A 21,740-nucleotide genomic window follows, 5' to 3' on the forward strand; every position below is an offset into this window, starting at 1 on the left:
TCCCTTCATTCACACAGAGAGAAATGACACATTACTAATCACAGACGTTGACATATTAGTGACAGATTAGTGAGGTCATAGCAATGTGGGAAATAATTTGCTACATGTTGCAGTGCATTTTTCTCACTATGTGCACATGACAAAAGGGCCCACATATTTCGGAACGTGGGACTGTACAGTGCAGCAAGTAACCTATCTGCACTGCACTGCACTGCGTTGTGGGGGCAAGCGTTTTGAGGGGCGAGATTCCAAACCTTCGTCGAGACCACTCCTTCGGGCATCTGAGTCGCCTATGAGCCCACGTAAGGGGCGTCAATTTGTGGGGGGCGAGACTTTTCAGGGGCCCACGGGTGCAGGGGTTCGCCCTTCTTTGCGCATTGGTCCTTTAGACTAACAAAATAGAGATTGGCATTGAAGCTGTAATATTACAGAGATAGTTTATTTGGACTCATGAGTGGAGCTAAATCGATACATAACCCTCAGGCAATGTATGAGGCAGCACATGGAGTGCAGAAACCATGGGCTTTATATACTGTGATAGTTGCAGTGTAAGCATGGAAGTTCAAAAAGAGGCAGTACAAGTGTACACACAAATAGCTAGTTACATTTAAGGATACATGAGAATCACTTAGTCCACAGAGTGGGAGGAGTTACAGAACTGCTGACATCAGTTAAATTAGCCTCACAGTTAAATCTGTAACAGGTTCATTTTAGCAGCTACAGGCCTTTCTGAGCAAGTGCAGTGCTCCGGCTCAGTGCTGAAGGAGTTAACTATAGAAGATGACTCAGACAAAGTAGAGAAGTAGGCAATAGCAAAGACAGGGAAGCACATGGCAAACACATAGCTAACTAAAATGGATGCCACAAAAAAAATGGCTTCAGCTCATGCTAACAGTGATCTCTGTCAAGTTTACACAGATGACCCTTTTAGCATCAGCTGAACACATCTATGATTTAGAAGGAACAAAGAAAACATCTTGCACAATAATTTGCATCATCTCATTAACTTCTTGGTCTAATGCATATTGGGCCTTTACATTCTTAACGTTGCGTTTGGTAAGTATACAAGCAACGATACAAAGGGAGCAAAGCATTGGACCACATTGGAGACATAAGCAACATAATAGTAGGATCGCAAGGAATATATATAGTACTGTCAACAGTTTTCAGCCCCAAGTAACAAATAGTTTCCACAGACAACCGGCTAAAGTCCATGTTCCAGTATCAGGGTGAATCTCAGCATCGATTTTAAGCAGTTTAGAGATTGCATCAAAAACTGAAGGGGCATGATCAGGGATGTAAACACTGCAACTGCTCCCAATGATGCAATATGCACCACCTCAATCAGCCAACACGACGTTGAGGACCATTCGATTTTGGAGCGCCACTATCCTCGCAATTTGCAGTTCTTCTGTGATGTTTCCAAGTGCCATAGCTGTCTCGTTGGTCACAACCTCTACAACTCGTGTCAAGCGTCTGATTTTCCAACTGTTTAAGGTGGCACCAACAAAGAAGAACAATCCCCAATTAAAGTCGACATATTGCTGCAGTGCAGTGTCAGTCTGATCCACTTCATCATAATTTATTGTCCTCTTATATCGGTTCTTGGAAATGTCATTATACAGTTTATAGTCTTTATGGTAGGATGCAGGAGCCAAAAACATAGGTGGCAACAAAAAGGACACATAGCAAGTTCCTGACCAACCAATGGGTAGATGGTAGTATTCTTTATTTCCACATATGAAGAAGGAATTGTGGGATGACATAAAACTGCTGTTATTCACCCCAGTAATATTTAACACCAAAGTACAGTCACTCTTGCCCACGGGAATACTTCCAATACTGTTCTCACATAAGTCTGCTATTGCTCTAGTAACAGCTATAATAGGAGGTCCATTTCCTTTGGTTGTTCGAGTATTTGGGAAAGCATAGCTCATAGAGAAGTTTCCTTGGAGACACTCTTCCATTTCCCATACAGTTCCTTTAGCCTGTGGATCTCCTGCCTCATCAGGATAGCACACTTTATTAAGATAAAAATTCAGTCTCCCTACACAAACATCAGTGATATTAGCAACCTCAGACGCCCACAGCAATGCGAACCAGGCTTGACAAGAACCATTGTGTGAAAACGTCAAAGGAATGAAAGGTGTTCCTCCCTTTTTCTGATGAGCTGGCATCATTCCACACACCCAACAGTTGGTGATGTTCGTTGCATTATGGGTGTGGTGCAACATCTGAATGAGCGTAGTATTGAGGTAGGATATTCTGTGCTACTGCTCATGATAGGGAAGGGAGAAATAATGGTGCTCTATGGGGGCTGGAGTAGTGGCATTCAGCGTTTGTCGAGCAGGAACCACTTCCTCTACAACACAGGTTATTATTGCTATAATAATCACAATGAATGTAAACCCAGCAATAAACATAGTATTCTTGTCGCAGATTCTAGCAGCGGTCGATGTCTTTTGCATAGAAATGTTTATCTTGACGTTGAAATACCAAAGCAGATGGAGCTCTAAAGTCCTGGACAGCCGTTGGTTTCTTCACTGAGAGTTAAGACGGGTGTCACTGAGAAAAAGATCCCCCCCTCGTTGGCTCAGTCTCTCACTAACTCAGGATGGTTGCTCAACCGGTCTTTTTCAGCAATGCAGTTTCTCTCCAGGGTCGCAGCTGATATCGAAATGCACCAGGGTTCGTGTAGTCTGCGAAGTCTTCCTCAGGTTCTTCAGGTGATATGGCTTGGCCTCGCTCTGTGTCCAGGATTTCTCGATGGTCGGCAAGTGCTGCGGACTCCACCAGGGCATATGGCAATTTCTTAAAGTGCGTGGAGTGAACCCAGGCCATCCTACTAGTCACTCGGACTGCAGTTCTGGTCGCCAGAAGCACCCACTCCGGGCTGCGCCACCTCGGTTCCAGGCTATTCGACCTCTGGAAGACTTTGACCAATCTGTTGATGAATAGAAAGCAAGTTCCCAGTCAACTGTGACAGGTAGTCACTCATCAAAACACAAGGTACATCATGTATAGGATGTGGCTTAGGAATCCCCCAAATATTCATGGGCCTTCCAAATACCACCTCATGCGGTGTGAGGCCAGATCGTGTACGTGGCACCGATCTAATGGATAGCAATGCCAAGGGTAGTGCATCAGGCCGTTTCAGAGATGTGGAAGCCTGGATTTTTGCCAACTTAAGTTTGAGGGTGGAATTGTATCATTCCACTAGCCCCGCTGATTGTGGATGGAAGGCAGCATGAAACTTCTGCTTGATTCCCAATCCTTTCAAGACATACTCAACAACTTGCCCAATGAAATGGGGTCCGTTGTCACTCCACAAAAGTCAGCAAATGCCGAATCTAGGAAAAAACTCCTTTAGAAGCACATTTGCTGTAGTAAGAGCTGTATTATCTTTTGTAGGGTACATTTCTGTCCACTTACTGAAGGCACATACCACTACTAGGACATACTTTAAGTTATTACAGCATTCAAGCTGGATGTAATCCATTTGCAGAACCTCAAAAGGTGCAGTTGGTATGGCAAAACCTCCTTTTGGAGTTTGTGTTCCCTTTCCAGGATCATACTTGAGACAAATCAGACAAGACTGGACTATCTTTTTAGCTGTGCCAGCAACTTCAGGATGATCCCAAACTTGCGTAAGTAACTTCTCTATTGAGGATGCTCCAACATGTGCCGACCCATGTGCCATGTGAATCATAGGGTGTAAATAGGCTGCGGGCGATCTCCATTTGGTCATCTCTTTATTTCTCCAACAGCCCTCATCATCCAATGTTTCCTCCTTACACCATTGCTCTAATTCTTCAGCAGGGGCAGATTGTTGTATGTCCTGCACTACTTGCCTAGCATCATGCCAACGTTCAGCTTGTGACTTAACTACGTACATAGATGTTGTGCATCTTTGTACTGCAGTCTCACAGGCCATGTGATCTACGCAGGCATTGCCCTGTCCTATTTTATCAGTTACTTTCTCGTGTGCACTGCATTTAATTATCGCTATTTTCTTAGGATATGTCAAAGCAGTAAGGAGATTATGCACTAATTCTCCATGCACTATTTTGTGTCTCATGTGATGTAAGAAAACCTCTTTCCTTCCAAAGTAGCCCAAAATTGTGAGCCACTCCAAAGGCATATCGGCTATCGGTGTAGATGTTAACAGACAAGTCATTGCTAAGCTCACAGGCCCTTGTTAATGCTATCAACTCAGCTGCCTGAGCTGACTTCTGTGTAATGCGAGCTGTCTCAACTACCGTCTGAAGTTTTGTAATTGCATATGCGGCTGATGTCGTGCCATCCGGCAGTTTTAAACAGGATCTATCAACCCATAATTCCCCATCAACATTTGAAAGGGGCGTATCTTGCAGGTCAACGCAAACCTTTGTCTGTTCCTCAGTAAGGAACATACAGTCATGGGACTTCTGGGACTGAGTAGCTGGGAATGGCAATAGAGTAGCCGGATTAAGAGTCGAACATCTTTTCAAGGTGATATGAGGGTCAAAAAGTGTCAATTCATATCCTGTCAAATGGGCACTAGTTAAGTGATGCGTTTTGGTTTGGTTCAAAAGGGCATCAACTGCATGGGGTACTAACACAAGCAATCTATGTGACAAAACTATTCCCTCACTCTGACATATGGACACAGCTGCAGGTGCCACAGAGCGAGAACACACAGGTAACGCACGAGCAACTGGATCAAGGACAGCTGAAAAATATGCACAGTGGTGTTGCTTATCACCATATGTCTGTACTAAAACCGTGAGAGCACAACCATCCCTCTCGTGTACATAGAATGTGAAGGCCTTGGTGTAGTCTGGAGTGCCTAATACTGGTGCAGAACATAAAGCTTAACGCAACTGTTGGAAAGCACTCTGTCATTCAGTAGTCCATGGGAGGGGCATTGGAGTGTCTTTAGTCAAAAGGGCCAACAAAGGTTTAACAATATGTGAAAAGCTAGGAATCCAATGCCTACAGAAAGAAGTAAGGCCAATCAACGCACAAACCTCCTTCTGAGTGCAGGGCAGAGGCGTGTCTGAAATAGCTTGAATGCGATCTGGTGAGAGTGCACGTCCCTCCTTTGACAGGAGGTGACCCAAATAGGTAACCTGCTGTCTACAATATTGCAGTTTCTTTCGGAAAACCTTGTGATGGTGAGATGCAAGAAAGGAAAGCAAGGACAGGAAAGCAAGGACAGTGTTCCTTCTTCGCACTCTTCAGGGTTATCGGCTGTCAACAAGATGCCATCAACATATTGTATAAGAGCAACCCCTTTTGGCACAGAGAAAGAATCAAGCTGTCTTTGTAATGCCTGGCTATAAATGCTCGGACATTATGTATACCCCTGTGGAGCTCTACAAAATCTGAATGATTGATTAATCAAAGTGAAGCTGAACAAATAACAGCTGTCAGGATGAATAGGTATTGAGAAGAAAGCGTTCTTCAAGTCGATCACACTGAATGTAGTTGCAGTCGGAGGAACCATAGTAAGAAGTGTCGTAATGTCGGAGCCTAATGGATATTGGGGCACTATGATCTTATTAACCTCTTGCAAATCAATGATAAACCTGTATATTCTAGTATCAGTATCTTTCTTCAAAATGGGAAGGATATGACTATTACAAACTTTGTAAGGGACTTCTTCCACAACTCCTATTGCAATAAAATCTTGAACAATACATATCAGTGCCTCCTCGCCTTCTTAAGATATTTTATATTGAGGCAGTCGAGGCAATGAAGCGCCCTCCTTTACTTGAATATGAACTGTGGAAATAACCATTTTCCCCACGTCAGTATGTGATGTAGCCCGCAAAGTACTAGGTAGTGAAGCCAAAGCAGTATCTTCTTTAAGAAGACAAGATCTCTCAGCCATAGGACAATTGTCATTTAAAATAACACGCACACCTTCTGGGCAACAGCGTATCGAGGCAGGAAAATGTTTGAGCATATCGTGACCCACAATATTATCCGGTGTATTAGGAGAAAGCAAAAATGGACATGCAGCAAAAACTTATCAACATGAAATGCAAGTGGTTGCGACAGTGGGCTAAGGGAAGGTGTCCCATCGATTCCTATAGATGTTATTGTTAAGCCAGACAGGGGAGCCCTAGGAACCAACTGTTTAGACAGGGCACTACGAGTAGCTCCTGTGTCAACCAAAAACCAGTAGAACCTAAAACTTTTGCATTAACATAGGGACTCTTCTGATCTACTGGGATTTCAACTGATTCCTTACCCCATCCCAGGCATTCTTACGCATAATTAGAATCCTTCAAATCATGGGCAAACAATCAGACATCTGATACTGATTTCATTTGTCAAAAGTATTAGAAGAATTTTGAGTATGTTCTACTGCCTCAAACCTAGTGCGATTATCCATACCTCCCCTATTTCCTAAGGTCCCCGGGCAGCTTAGCTTCTCATTTGTCCTCTACCACGCTGATACTGCTGACCTCGCAAAAGTGGGCAGTCAAAGCACCACTGTCCCATCTCCTTACAATAAGCACATTGATCAGAAGACAAAGCAGCTCGAGGGAAAGAGGGTGCACCAGGACCAAGTATCGCATGTCCACCTTTTCAACCCCCTCTATAAGATGGACCATAAACCCGAGCGAACATCACCTTTGTTTTTAAATCCTTAGCCTTTTTATCCTCCTTGCCTTTTTCTTCCAATTCCTGAAGTTCATAATACTGGTCCATAGTCAAAAGGGGAACTGGGAAAGATGTAGTCCATGAACTCTCGCTGGCTGTTAGGTGACTAGCTATTCCTGGCAACATGTTTGCGACAAATTTGTCGACAAACAGATGCTTGCCCGTGTCATCTGTCAATGACTGCCCATTAAAGTCATGGAATGTCTCCTCAAAACGTGTAAAGAAATCAGAAACTGACTCATCCGCCTTTTGCTTACAGGATGCTAACATAGTCCAATCTATCTTTTTAGGAGGTATAAGGGTTTTCAATTCAGTTATGATAGCCTTTGGAAGGTCTAATATTTCTTGTAGCGGTTTCTGCGCAGGCTCTCTTTCTGCATCTTTTCTCTCTATTTCCGAACAAATATCTCCAAAAGCGGTATGATCGTCTATTCTACGGATAGATCTCCACACATCAGGGGGTATGATAAGCCTAAAAAACATGTCAATATCAGTTAAAGTCATATTGCAAGAACTAATAGTTCCTTCAACTTCTTCATAAAAAGCAGCCAGATTTTTCCACTGGTCAGGCAAAGCAGCTTTAAGCGCCATAACATCCACTCTACTCCAAGGATTATAAACCCAATTGTAAACAAAATTTTCCTTTGCATTAGTGGAATCTTTACTATCATCCGTTCCCGCACCTATAGTGGGGACATATAAAGGCGCAGCTTCACGCATTGGTTTTCCATGAACCACATTATCCTTATCTGTGCCTGGGTCTGCCTCCTGCGACACGGGGGTCTGAATTGTTTGTTCAGGCGTAGCAGTTGCCTTTTTCTCCACTCGCAAATGTAACACATCAGTTCGTAGTTTAACCACACGTCTAAATAAATTGGTCACTCAATTGTTTATGATCACGTTTTATATCAGCAGGCTCTAATTTGTCAGAATGTTTCCTAAAACTCCCAATTATTTCTCCAGTAAATGACTCTGTGAAATAATACTTCTCTGACTCTGCCCATTGCTGAACCTCTACTATAATGTCTGGAGCAGAAGCGTCACCACAAGCTGCTTTACGAGCAGCAGATCTAAGAGCTACTGCACGCTCAGCAGACAAAATTGACCAAGGGTCTAATTCTGTCTCTTTCTGACCTGGGGAAGATTTGTCATCATCAGAATCATCCTTGGGGGCAGAGGGAGAAGTATATGGTGGCAGTGATCGATCTAATAGGATTGAATCATCCTGAGGTTGATTAAGTAGAGGATAAAGGGGGTGCCTGACAGGGATTTGGCCATTTGCCTGTAGATGGCACTCCCTATCCTCTTTCTCCTTTATTTCCTTCATTTCTTCATTTTTCATCTCTAGCGCTTTCACATGAATACTTCTGTGCTGTTCTTTTCTGATAGTGCTTGTTCTCTCTTCACTCTCTCATGCGCTTCTTTCTCCCACATTCGTACACAGACAAACATATCTTGTCTACTTTTGCGCTTAAACACACACTGTTCCACATACTGAATTTTTTTAATATTGAATGACCCATGTATTGGCCATCGTAAATCCTAGTATATTTATTCCATAGTGCACTATACATTATGGATGAAATACCGTGTTTAATGTACATATCTCTATTTGGTGTTCCCTCTGGAGGAGCCAGCTGATTTTGTTCTAAATCCATATTGGTACCTCCAAGAAAGCAACACATCTATTGGAGCGTGCTTAAAACAGGTATGCCAAAATTAATATAGTATATATAATATTATAGCAAAGTAGTACTTAACGGAAATATTGTACCGTTCAAGAATTAAAAAAAATTGAGAAAAATCTCCTCATTGCCTGCCTATATAAACTGCAATTTATATATACCCAAATCAAACCAGAATCTTTGGCCAAACAAATCAGAAATGTCGCATCCAACAACCTTACTAAACAAAAGTCTCTAGCCTCCAACTGCCAAGTTCTGATTCGACCAAATGGCCACTGGAAGATGAAAGCCAAAAGGGATCTCAGTCAGAGAAAGGCACCACCTGGAGGGTGAAATCGGGAAAATCGGAAAAGCACTGCGGCCTGCAAAGACAAGGGCCTCCTCATGCAGTGTACATCCTTAGCGAGATTCCAAACCTTCATCGAGACCCCTCCTTCGGGCATCTGAGTCACCGATGAGCCCACATAAGGGGCGTCAATTTGTGGGGGTGAGACTTTTCAGGGGCCCATCGGTGCAGGGGTTCGCCCTTCTTTGCACACTGGTCCTTTAGACTGCCAAAATAGAGATTGGCATGGAAGCTGTAATATTACAGAGATAGTTTATTAAGACTCATGAGTGGAGCTACATCAATACATAACTCTCAGGCAATGTATGAGGCAGCACATGGAGTACAGAAACCATGGTCCTTATATACTGTCATAGTTGCAGTGTAAGCATGGAAGTTCAAAAAGAGGCAGTACACGTGTACACACAAATAGCTAGTTACATATAGGGATACAGGAGAATCACTTAGTCAACAGAGTAGGAGGAGTTACAGAACTGCTGACATCAGTTAAAATAGCCTGACAGATAAATCTGTAACAGGTGCATTCTAGCAGCTACAGGCGTTTCTGAGCATGTGCAGTGCTCTGGCTCAGTGCTAAAGGAGTTAACTATAGATGATGACTCAAACAAAATAGAGAAGCAGGCAACAGTGAAGACAGGGAAGCACATGGCACACACACGGATAACTAAAATGGATGCCACAAACAAAATGGCTTCAGCTAATGCTAACAGTGATCTCTGCCAAGTGTCCACAGTGTCACTGAGAGAGAGTAGTAATGCACATTATTTAGGCCATACAGCACATTCCTGTCTTTTCACCCTGCACTGGCACACCATGGTGCTAGGGTGCCTGCTTTGCATGCCGGATTGCGCTTGTGCAGGAAGGGGTATCTCCCTGCACATAATGAACCCTTAAAGGCCTGATTGTCTACGTATATGTGCAACAGTATGCAGCACACATAGGAAGCAGGAGTGACTTTGATGACTTAAGTTATTTATCCTTGTTACACCTCGCCTGGGGAGACCAAATGATTTAACACTTTTACAAGTTTACATGGTGTTGTATAAATGACATGCCTCATGAACCATGGGAGTTGCATTGAGACACCCACACAATACCCATGGAATCCCTCCCTTGCACACAGTAATGGAACACTGCATTTTGTACAGCATTACATTGCTCTGGATCTTTAGGTCATTCAAAGGCCCCCAAAGTGGATATGCATGTCTTAACATGTCTTACTTAGGGGTCTGCATTACACATGTAACATGATGCATGGTGCAAGTATGAGACATATCCCTCTTATTTATGGCCCTAGCTCTGTTGACAAAATCAATGATGCTATTATGGCAGACATATCTTAATTTTAGTAGGTGTGTTACGTACTTCAGCTTTACCTACGAACAAGTAGGCCATTCCCATATCACCCACTTTGGAAGCGATCATTGATGATGCTGTGCCTGAAGATATAGGCATCGTGCCCACTCAACAGGAATTTTGTTAGCAAATTGGTGAACATCACCAGATGGCCCAAGCTGGCCCGGACGTTGATGGAGTAGGTGTGCTTCTGGTTTCAGTGAAGGTCTGATGTTTCTCTAGGGGAAACCAGTTGCCCATGTGTACGATCCATGGCACCCAGCACATAGGGAAATCCCACAATGGCATATAAACGGTGATTGGACTTCAGCTGCTGATGTTTGGTGTTGGGTAAGAGGAGGTACTGGGGTGTGAGGCATATGATGGCATCCAGGACAGAGAGTAGGAAGGCATAAAATGATGGTTGTGATACTCTGACTGTTGTGATCGGGTAGGAACCAGATGCCTTCCTATGGAGGACTGCCATGAACTTGACTGGTGGAGGGATGTTAGTGGGCCTGGCATTTGTTGGCTGGATCATCAGTGCTATCTTGTTTAGCAGTTCTATGATAGAGCCCCCCTGAGTCTATAATATTTGATGACCTCATCCTACCTGAAGCCAATAAGGGTAATATGCTGGAGAAAAACATGCTCCCTTCTCCTGCGCTGCCTATGTGGTGGTGGTCTTCTTGCAACTCCCACCTGCAGAATGAGAACCTCCATGGCGTAGTTGAACTTGCCAAATATATTTTGTGTGGCTTGTCTTTATGTACCACAGCCACTAGGTCATTTCCTACACCTGGGTTACCGATGCACAGAAATGTTGACACATTTCAGGCTTTGCGTGCTGCTTGCCAATGATGTGCAACATATTGTAAAAACCATAAATATCACTGCATGAGTTTTATGTTAGAATTTATAGATGAACTCCTACCTTGCATATTTTACTCTGTGTGTGGTGCAGCCAGTTTTGGTGCAGGTATTTGTCTATGCAGGCCTTCAAATACTGATGCATTTGACCACAAGCCTTGACTTGTAAATGTGGCATACTGGCTGTGCTGCCGTTGTGTCAAAATTAGTGACGCAACAGTGGTGCAAGCCTCTTACAAATATGCCCCTAGGTTCACAGAGAGGCCAGCTAGTTAACCTCAGTAAAATCTCTGTTGTTTTCACTTTCAGTTTTAGAAAGTTTCCTCCAGCAGTTAGCACAGAGCCCAGGTTGGAGTTAGGCTCCCTTCCTGGTTCCTAAGGTTGATAACATATTCGTTTGCGTCTGAATACATGGAAATTACACTAGTATTTCTGTTGCTTGATGGCAAGTGGCCTCCGATAATATATGAATATTACAGTGAAAGTGTCGGGCTCAGTGGTTTTGATGATGTATCAAAGATAGTTAGGGCCACAGCGTGTTGCTGACCAGAAAGTAAAGAGTCAACCCAGGTTAGGATGGAGCCTGGAATCCCCACTTCCAACAGCCAGGAGAGCAAAAGGGGATGGTCAATGATATGAAGGGTGACTGATAGTTTTACGAGAATCAAGGCTTAACACTGATGCTATTCACTTCCATTCCCAAGGCAGCCTTCTCTCAGAGTGAAACACTTTAGTGCACCTACTCAGCCTGACGTTAGCCGAAAAGTGCAGAGCAAGTCATACCTTTCCTCATATAGGTCGAGGTGTTCCTATCATTAATGGAGTGGATGTCAACAGAATCGTTGTGGACCTCTTTATGTGCATCATCACCACTAAGTTGTAATAAGCAGATGGGTACTCTCAGAACCCAATGTGATATTGAACTACCTTCTAGAGCCCAAAGATAAAAACAATGTGGTAGGACATGGGATAGTTTTGATTGGAGCTTTCAAACTCTGCTTCATAGAGAAATCAGAAACGAAGGCCAGGACAGCAGTAGGACATGCAGCAGAATGAATGAATGTATGAGGGCATTTGTAGAGCGCAGCTTTCAATACAAAGGAGCATCTTGGAGCTAAGTGGCAGGTAGACGAAGTGTAAAGGAGAATGGTCTCACTTTCTACCATAATCATATGAGGGATGGAGCTAGGCTATATGGGACTGCAAAGATCCAAGTTTTCAGTCTTTTCTTAAAGATGGCTCCTGACTACGTGAATCTCTGAAGACTGGGCAAGTAGTTCCATGCTTTTGTTCCCAGGACCGCCATTGACTTTCCTCCTCTGGACGTCAGGCAGAACTGGGGAGGTACTAACACATTTTTCTTGGAGGATCTTAAGGAACGTTGCGGTACATAAGGTTTAATTCATGACCTGGGATATTTGGGTCCAGTTTGCTTAACTGATCTAAAGATTATAACAAGGATCTTAAAAACTACCCTTTTGTGTATAGACAACCAGTGAAGGGTGTGGAGGGCTGCCGAAGTTGAGGCCCCCCCGGCAGTTTCAGTACAAGTCAGGATGCTGTATTTTTCACAGTCTGTAACTTTTTCAGAATGGTCTTATTTATTCCTGCGTAAAGACTGTTGCAGTAGTCCAAGTGCGATAAGATGAATGCTACTGCCACAGTCTTTCGCTGTATTCTCCGAAATTGCTCCGACTCTATGCCCACTCATCACCAAACTATTCAATCAGTCCCTCACCTCCGCGTCCTTCCCAAATTGCTGGAAGCACGCATCTGTAACCCCCCTCTTGAAGAAAGCTGGTTCCGATATTCTCAATCCTGAGAATTATAGGCCTATTTCACAACTCCCCTATCTCTCCAAAGCACTGGAAAAAATGGTTAACTCACAGTTATCCAAATATTTGGAGGACAACGCACTTTTGGACCCCACCCAGACCGGATTCAGATCCAACAACAGCACCGAGGCTACGCTGCTGGCAGTGTCGGACAGTGTCAGATGCATCACCGACCAAGGGGGCTCGGTGGCTCTGATACTGCTAGACCTGTCGGCAGCGTTCGACACGGTGTCGCACAAATGCCTACTGAACATTCTCCGGAGCAAAGGAATACAAGACACTGCGTTGCAATGGATTGAATCCTTCTTGAGCAACCGCACCCAAGCAGTGCACATGGGCCAATTCCATTCTAAACCCCGTCCCATTGGCTGTGGAGTCCCACAGGGGGCCTCCCTAAGCCCCACTCTCTTTAATGCCTACGTATCATCTCTGGCCAACATCGGAAGAAAGTGGGGCATCGGCATCTGCTCATATGCCGGCGATACGCAGCTGATGGTGACCATGGATGAAAGAGCTGAAAAATCTGAAACAACCAAAAATAAACTCCACAGCTGCCTCTCTGAAATGGCGGATTGGATGCGTAACCACTGCCTCAAGCTCAACGCCGGAAAATCAGAAATCTTGCTGTTCGGAGGAGCCAAACTATCGTGGAACACTTCATGGTGGCCACCGTCACTGGGAACAGCCCCGACCCCGAAACAATACGCCAGAAACCTAGGCATTATGATGGATGACGCACTATCCATGAAAGATCATGTGCGCATACTGTGGGGCAAGGGATTTGCAATCCTGAAACTCCTCGCTAAGATTTTCACCTGGATCCCACTCGACTGTCGTCGTACGATTACCCAGGCCCTCCTAGTCAGCCGCCTGGACTATGGCAATGCTCTATTCGAGGGAATGAACGAGCAGCTATTCTCCCGCCTACAAGTTCTGCAAAACCAGGCTGCCAAACTGGTATGCAACAAAGGCAAACGTGACTCGGCATCAGCATGCCTAAAACAACTCCATTGGCTGCCGATGCGTCAGCGGGCCACGTTCAAACTGCTCTGTCATGCGCACAAAGCCCTTCACAAAACAGGCCCCACAATCCTACAGGGGAAAATTGAATTTTATGCCCCAAACAGGAACTTGCGATCCACTAACTCAGCCCTGGCAAAACCTAAGCGCATCTACAAAACAAGGACAGGAGGACGGGCCTTCTCCCACCTGGCGGCCAAACGATGGAATGAATTACCGATTGACCTGAGACATACCGTAAACCTTCTTTCATTCCGGAAAAAACTTAAAACGCACCTCTTCCCCAAAGACTAACCCCTCCTGAATAAACCTCAGCAGCCTTCTCTTTTTTCAGCGCCTTGATATCCCTTGGGATGAATGTTGCGCTCTAAAAATACCAGAAATAAAATAAATAAGGAGATCAAAGATTTTTTAAAATGTTTTGATCCAATGAAAGATGTTGACTGGGTACGAGTGTTCTGTTTAATTCAGATACTCTGTCCATCACCACCCCCCTTTTATGTATCGTTTTGTCCACCACAAGCGTGGAAGGGTATGCTCAGATGTGAGTCCCTTGCTCACTGCACCATCAGGATTCAAGCAAGCCGGGCCGGAGATGGCTGTAATGCCAGAAACCGGCCCCCGGAAGCTTGTTTCCTTTCCAGTAAAAGAATTGGCTTGGTAGTTTGGTCTGCCCTGTTCCCATGATGCACTGGGCCAGGGAAAGACTAATTTGCATGTAGCCAGGTTCTGAGCTGGGATGGTGCAGTGAGCTAAAAAACGGCGATGGATCAAGCCCTGATCTGTTGACTGGGTACGAGTGTTCTGTTTAATTCAGATACTCTGTCCATCACACCCCCCTTTTCTGAACCAATGAAAGAAGGAGACTGCCACCGACAGCGCCTGCTGATGAAAGGACAGTGAAGTGTTGAATCTAATCCCTAGATTCATGACGGTGTCCGCTGTATTTGGGGGAAGGGTTGTGTCAGTTGGCCACCACCATTTGGGGGTAAAGATGTTTTGTTTTCCTAGCGTCTTTTGGCTGTTGCACTTAAGGTGATTGGATTTCATCCAATCAAAGAAAGCTGTGAGGCAGTGTTGGAAATGTTCTTCTACTGCCGTGGACTCTTTATCCAAAGTTAAAATAAGCTGTGTATCACTATAGTCTCAATGCCAAAAGATGAAACCAGGTCTAATAGGGGCACCATATATATGTTAAAGAATGTTGGGCTCAATGCTGAGCCCTGGGGGACCCCTCATGGAAGTTGTTTCACTTAAGATGTGTAGTTACCTAGGGATACTGTTTGTCTCCTGTTCTCAAGAAATGGTAACAGCCAGGCCAGGCCTTTATGCAAGATACCAGTTCTTCTTAACTGTTCTCCCAGGATGGTATGGGAGAGCATATCGAAAGCGGCTAAATAGGAATAAAATCTTCAACTTCAGAATCGCATAAATGAAATGATATACAAAAATAACAGTAGTCCCTACTTCTATAGTAGTATTCTTGCTGATTGCTCTAATTAGGTCCTTTGAGCAAAGAACATGAGCACAGAGTAGAGCCTATTTGTGTTGGCTTTAACCAATTATCTGTTTGCCCTGAACTGGTTCTGGTAGATGGTAGAATCAATATAAGTAATATGTCTGGTGCCAGTCCAATTCACTTTCCTGGGTGTTTTGACACAATATCGGAAAAAAAAAAATTGTGATACAAAAATATTGTGTCAAGAATGTCAGGATATCAAAAATATCGTTGATAGGAATTTCAAAGGTAAATTTTCATTTTTAGTGTTATTTGTACATTTTTATAAAGATAGATGTAGAAAATATGGTTGTATGTAATATCGTTTTTAAGTGTTAATTAGTATATCATTTATTCTAGTGTGTTTAATGTATATGTTTATTATTTTATATTTATTTGTTTTTAATAATATATCTTCTAGCTATGAAATTGTTGACATTTTAATTTTCATTGCATTGATGCATATAAATAATTGTTTAATATTTTTTTTAGTAGAAAGAAATTAGGTGTTTTTAGTGGATAAGGGTGGGGAGATATTTAAAAAATATATATTTTAAAATACATTTTAAGTTGATAATTTTAAAGATATGAATATTATAATTTGGAAGTTTCAAATGTATTTTTATATATAGATATTTATAATACATTTTAATTTCACAATAGTGAAAAAATATATTAATGACATTAAATAAATGTAAAAAAATAGCATAAAATGTGAAAATATATAGCTAAACTATTAAAGCTAAATATTTATAAAAAAGTATGCAAAATGTTTAGATTCAAAATACTGTGTCACAATTAACAAAAAATAGAAACATTTTTAATGTTTTTGCTTTTAAAATGTAAGAATCTTAGTTTTAAAGTATTTAAAAAAAATTGAAATTCTAAAATGTATTTAAATATTTTTTCTTTTATGATTCTTAATTTTGTAATATGAATGTATTTGTCATTTTATGGCTTAAACTGTGTGAGAGTATGGAGTATTGATTGTGTATTTTAAACATTTAATTAGTTTTATCTTGTGTAAAATGTTATATTTTGAAGTCGATATTGTAAATTTCATTCCAACATCTTCCCCAAATATGGTTTACCATGTAGTAGAAAGGTTGTATAATAGAGGCACGCATGGCTAAACCACACATGCCTCTACCACACAGCTAGAACCACAAATACGTCTTACCCATGCATTCCTTTACCATGCATGTCTTTACCATACAATTTCATGGTAAAGGCATGAATGGTTAAGGGGTATGTTTGGCTAAGGTTGCCTCTACTCTGACCCTCCTCCCCCTGCCCTAAGATACAAACCCCCTATCTGTCGCCCCAAAACTGAGGCCCAAAACCTGCAAACTACCCATTCTCCTCCCCCTGCCGTAGGGCCTTAAACCCTGCCCCTTAGCATACAATGCCCTGACCTCCACCCATCCCCCACTCAGTCCCTAACCCTTGACATACACATTACCCTGACCCCCTCCCACCGCGCGCTATCCCTAAACCTACCCCATCCTCTTCTACTGTCCTTAGGCCTAAAATCCTAGCCCCTAATTAAAAAAAACTACCCCTACCCCTCAGAACCCTTAGAAACAACTCTGCCATCTCCTAAACCCTAAAAACGACCTCAACTACCCATTCCCATCCCCTGCCCAGAGGCCTAAAAACCTGCCCCTTAACATACTCTACCTCACCCTCCTCCCATCCCCGCACTGTCCCTAAAACTACCCCAATGCCTTCAATTGCAATTACCTCACCACGTCCTCTGGTTCTCTTCCCGGTGAGGTCTTCCTGCTTCCGCCCAGCAGCAGCCAGCAGCTAGACTGCGCACTAACTTAATCACGCATATGCATGGTTAAGGCATATATACGTGGTTATGGCAAGCGTGGTTAGGCCTGCGATGTTGTAGCACCCGTGGCTGAGGTCGCGGTGTTCCGACTGTTTCCAGAGTAGAAATAGTAAATGTCATCTCTTTAGTGCCCAACACCTTCCCCATATAGACTTTGGTTGGCATGGGAATAGTAAATGTCACCCCATCAGTGTCCATTACCTTCCTCAAATTGGTTTAGATTGGAGTGGGAATAGTAAATGTCAACCCTTTCCCCAAATGATTATGATTGGATTGGAATTAGCAAATTTCACCTCTTCAGTATCCAACATATTCCCAAAATTTATTTAGATTGCAGTGCAAATGGTAAATGTCACCCCTTTAGTGTCCGAAACCTTCTCCAAATTAGTTTAGATTGGGTTGGGAATAGTAAATGTAAACCCTTTAATATACAATGCCTTCCCCTAATTGGTTTATATTGGCTTGCAAAGAGGAAATGTCATTCCTTTGGTGTACAAAATCTTCCTTAAATTGGTTTCAATTGCAGTGGGAATAGTAAATGTCATCGATTTAGGGTCCAACAGCTACTTCAAGTTTGTGTAGATTGGAGTGGAAATAATACATTTTAATCCTTTAGTGTCCAATGCCTTCCCCAAATTGGTTTAGATTGGAGTGGAAATAGTAAGTGTCAATCCTTTAGTGTCCAACACCTTCCTCAAATTGGTTTAGATTGGAGTGGGAATGGTAAATGTTAACCCTTCAGTATCCAACCCTAAATTTGTTTAGATTGGAGTGGAGACTTTCCTGACAGCTTTAAAGTTAGGACTCCTAACTTTAGGACTCCTAAATGCCTTCTTTGAATACCCAAAGTCTTAAAATTAGGACTTTTCTCAGTTTAGGAGTCCTAAAGTTAGGAGTTCTAACTTTACTACTATTAAATTAAGAAAAATCCCAATTTTAAGACTTTCGGTATTCACAGAGGGCATTTAGGAGTCCTAAAGTTAGGAGTCCTAACTTTACTACTACTAAATTGAGAAAAATCCCAATTTTAAGACTTTCGGTATTCACAGAAGGCATTTAGGCGTCCTAAAGTTAGGAGTCCTAACTTTACTACCACTAAATTGAGAAAAATCCGAATTTTAAGACTTTCGGTATTCACAGAAGGCATTTAGGAGTTCTAAAGTTAGGAGTCCTAACTTCTGTGAATACCGAAATGAGTAAGTGTCTTCTGTGAATACCAAAATGAGTAAGTGCCTTCTGTGAATACGAAAATGGTAGTAAATTTAGGATTTTGTCTTAAGTTAGTTCTGTGAATTGGGCCCTATGTACACAACAGGTGAGGTACTCGAGAAGCTGCGAAAATACAAACTAGCAGGAAACCAGTCCGGCAGAGGATTTTATTTTCTGTGTTTATCGATTTATCACTAGAGACAAAATTGATGTTCCTTATCAAGGCATGTATACATTCATGAATAATAAATAATCCTGCCCACGTGCGCGATCCCAGGACATTTACCACAGAGAATATAATGATCATTTTAGAGCAGCAGTCGTTTGCGAAAGAGTTTACACCAGTAAAATCGATGAAAATAGCAGCACAACATGCCAACAAAAGTGACTTGAGCTCAGTTGGCAGCTATGCATTTAATTTATTCTTTCAGTCCTTTGGAAACAGTACTTCAATTCATTTCTCAAATCTTGTAGTTTTGAAATGCCTAATACTTTGTTTTTCAGTTTTTTTCATCGTAGTGGATATCATCGCATTGGCAGGATTGAGAAACATTGTGGCCCGTCTATTCACAAATGACGAGTAGGTAATCACGTCTTATCATTTTTGTAGCATACGGAAGCACCTGCTGTTCAGAGCAATACACCTTCCACTGATAGACTGTATTATCTCACTGTTTTGACTGTTGTTTAAGTAGTTGATTAAGAGTTAGAAATTGCTAATTTTTCTTTCTCCCAGGGACTGATCGCACAAGCAAAGCCAATATGTCTGGCCTGACAAGCTTGAAACTGTTATTTACTTCTTTCTAACTCCTGGGTAATGGGGGCCATCTTGAGGAACTTTTTGGTTCAGCCAGGAAATGAGTTCTGTCAGAGAAGAGTGGTATCTCAAGAGTAAAGACTACATCCAGAAAGACGGATGAGGTAATGGTCCTGGACAGAGCCAGAGAAGGGCCTTTGAATTCGAAGCTATCCGTTTCGGTGATATGGATTCAAGCAGAGAGGGGACAGAGAGGGAACTAGGATGAAGAGAGAAGAAAAAAGTCCCTCCACAATTGCAATAAAAGTCTGATGATAGCAGTGGAAGGATACATGAAACAATGAAAACAATCTGTGACCGACAAATGCAAGAATAGGAAGGAAAGTAAGTCATTGATTCAGGAGCAGGGAAGTGATAGGCAAAAAAGCTATCCAGTTAGCGAGCATGGGGCTGCTCTAAATCCTACTCTAAATATAAGTAATTAATTGGGAACACTAGGTCTGCCTAGAAATAGCTAAAGCTGTGCATAGGTGAAACCTAACAAGCTTGGAACAGTTGCAAGCTTCTAATCCTGACAGGATTGCAGTTGTTGATATTAACTTCTTTTTCTTTGCAACATATACAATAGGCATTACAAATGAAAAGGTAATAAAGTAAACATGCTGCCAAATATACTATCCTGCATGTTGTAAAATAAGTAAGCAAAAAAATGGAGGCAGACGCATTAGGAGCTTGACTGACATTCAAACAATAGGGCTGCATAACTATACCAGAGGACTGCATGCCTATACCTGGCATCACAAATGCAGCTTGGCAGATGTAGTTCGTAGTTCCTAGCAATCTGTTATCTGGAACATTTTGCAGTATTACTTACCAATTCAAGAACAGATTGTGCTGCACACCTCCCGACACATATACATGTCCATCATAAGAGAGCAGTTTTAGATCAGGGGCACGCATTGTCATCTTACATTCCTATGGTCAAAGACTCAACGTGTAGGTGCTTAACATTGGCCCGGATAATCACTACCAGCTTCTCCTATCAATTGCTTTGCATTTTGTTCTGTTTACTCTCCATTCATTGTAAATAAATGTTTCCTTTATCTATGACTACATACAAGTAGGTCGTATTGTTTTGATAGCACAACAAATAGTTCAGATCGGTGGTTTGATTTATGCACATATTAAGTTAACAGTAGGGTGCAAGGCAGTTCATTTGCTAATTTGTGCATTTTAAATCACAAATCACTCGGTCTTTTTAATGTGAACGTTTATTACAATCAACGCACATCCATTTCATTGAATGGGACATCTTCAAATTTCTAGGGAGAGAAGGGCTCATGATGTGGTAACAAATCAGCACTGAAGGCCGTAGCCAACTGCTTTAGTCTTATCTGGTCTCTTGCAGTACAGAATACCATAACAGAGCTACAACATGAACTTGTATAGGAAGACAAGTACAGTAGAACACTAGACTGGAAAACATTCTTGTAAGAATGAGTGTCAGTAGCCATTGGAGAAACTCAAATAGGAGCTTTTGGTGCTAAACTGGTTCAGCTCTTCTAGAGCCTAGAAAGAGATGGATGCCCACATCAATTTATTAAATCCCAAACTATCTAACACCCTGCCATTCTTTTTAACATACTGATGTATTGCCTATTTTATCATGACGTGTCTGCTTATTCTGGTTACAACATGTATTCACATATTCTGCACTAGGGTAGGGCATTCATTATCATTAAAGCCTTTGAAATATACAGTGTGGCTCTCTTGGGTGTCTACATCCATGGGGATTAGAGTTCTTGAACTTACTAATACAGCAATCCTCCAGTTTCACGAGACTTATCATTGCCCCACATCCATTATCCTAAAGCAGGTGGTTGGGCCTGATTCACAGGCTCATAGCTGAAGGATTCGTGAAGCCTGTGTCTTTCACAGGGTAAAGGATTTCTAAACACTAGCCCCACTTTGCTGTTGGATCAGCAAAAACGTAGCATGACCTCCAACTATTGGGCTTGAGTTTTGAATACCTCGGGTGAACATACACAATACCCTAAGATTTATTACTAATGCTGAAAAATCCTTTCTAATATTGGTTACCTCCTTCTCCTTACGAGCTCCCTATTAATTGGAGGATGAGGGTACCCTTAGATGGGGGTTTGAGAATAGCAATTCTTGTAGTCTAAGGAAACACAGCATGCCACTTTGAAATATTTTGCCAATGGGTGCATTTTGATCCTGTACATCTAGAAGATCCTGCAACACCATAATGACCGACCTACAGAGGTGTTGCAATTACAGAAAGTTCTGACCCCATTTTTTATCTGGTTTTAATGGGGGGTTTGGTGCAAAAAAGACGGCATTGCGAATCCTTCATGAGATTCGGAAACAATATACAACCACATCTCAATGAACCGCAAAGCAGTAGCATGCAAGCTAGGCAATGAATTGAGACAGCCACAAATACATTTTGATGATGAGTAGGAAGTAAAAGAACACTATGCAGCTACGTGTGTATGTGTCTACTTGACTAACTTGAATGCTACCCCTGAACAAGTGGGGGGAAATGACAATTCAGACCCAAAGGTATGCAAGATCTACCAAGAACAATTGTGTAAGACCAGGGTGAGGTTCCTTCTGTTGTGTGGTTGTCAGTACGACCTGAACTAGGGTTTGGGCCAGCAGGTACAG

The 21,740-nt window shown here is 42.4% G+C and overlaps 1 protein-coding gene across 1 annotated transcript in view; it reads left to right on the plus strand.

Annotated features, from left to right (window-relative positions):
* The window catches only part of LOC147730243 (multidrug and toxin extrusion protein 1-like), a 574,971-nt gene that overhangs the window by 371,209 nt on the left and 182,022 nt on the right, over positions 1-21,740 (plus strand). The window contains exon 13 of the mRNA XM_086955004.1: positions 18,797-18,872. Within this exon, the coding sequence (XP_086811130.1) occupies positions 18,797-18,872 (76 nt within the window). The remainder of the gene's footprint in view (positions 1-18,796; positions 18,873-21,740) is intronic.

Source organism: Lissotriton vulgaris, chromosome 2_1 (assembly GCF_964263255.1).
Source record: "Lissotriton vulgaris chromosome 2_1, aLisVul1.2, whole genome shotgun sequence".
Classification (NCBI taxonomy): Eukaryota; Metazoa; Chordata; class Amphibia; order Caudata; family Salamandridae; genus Lissotriton; species Lissotriton vulgaris.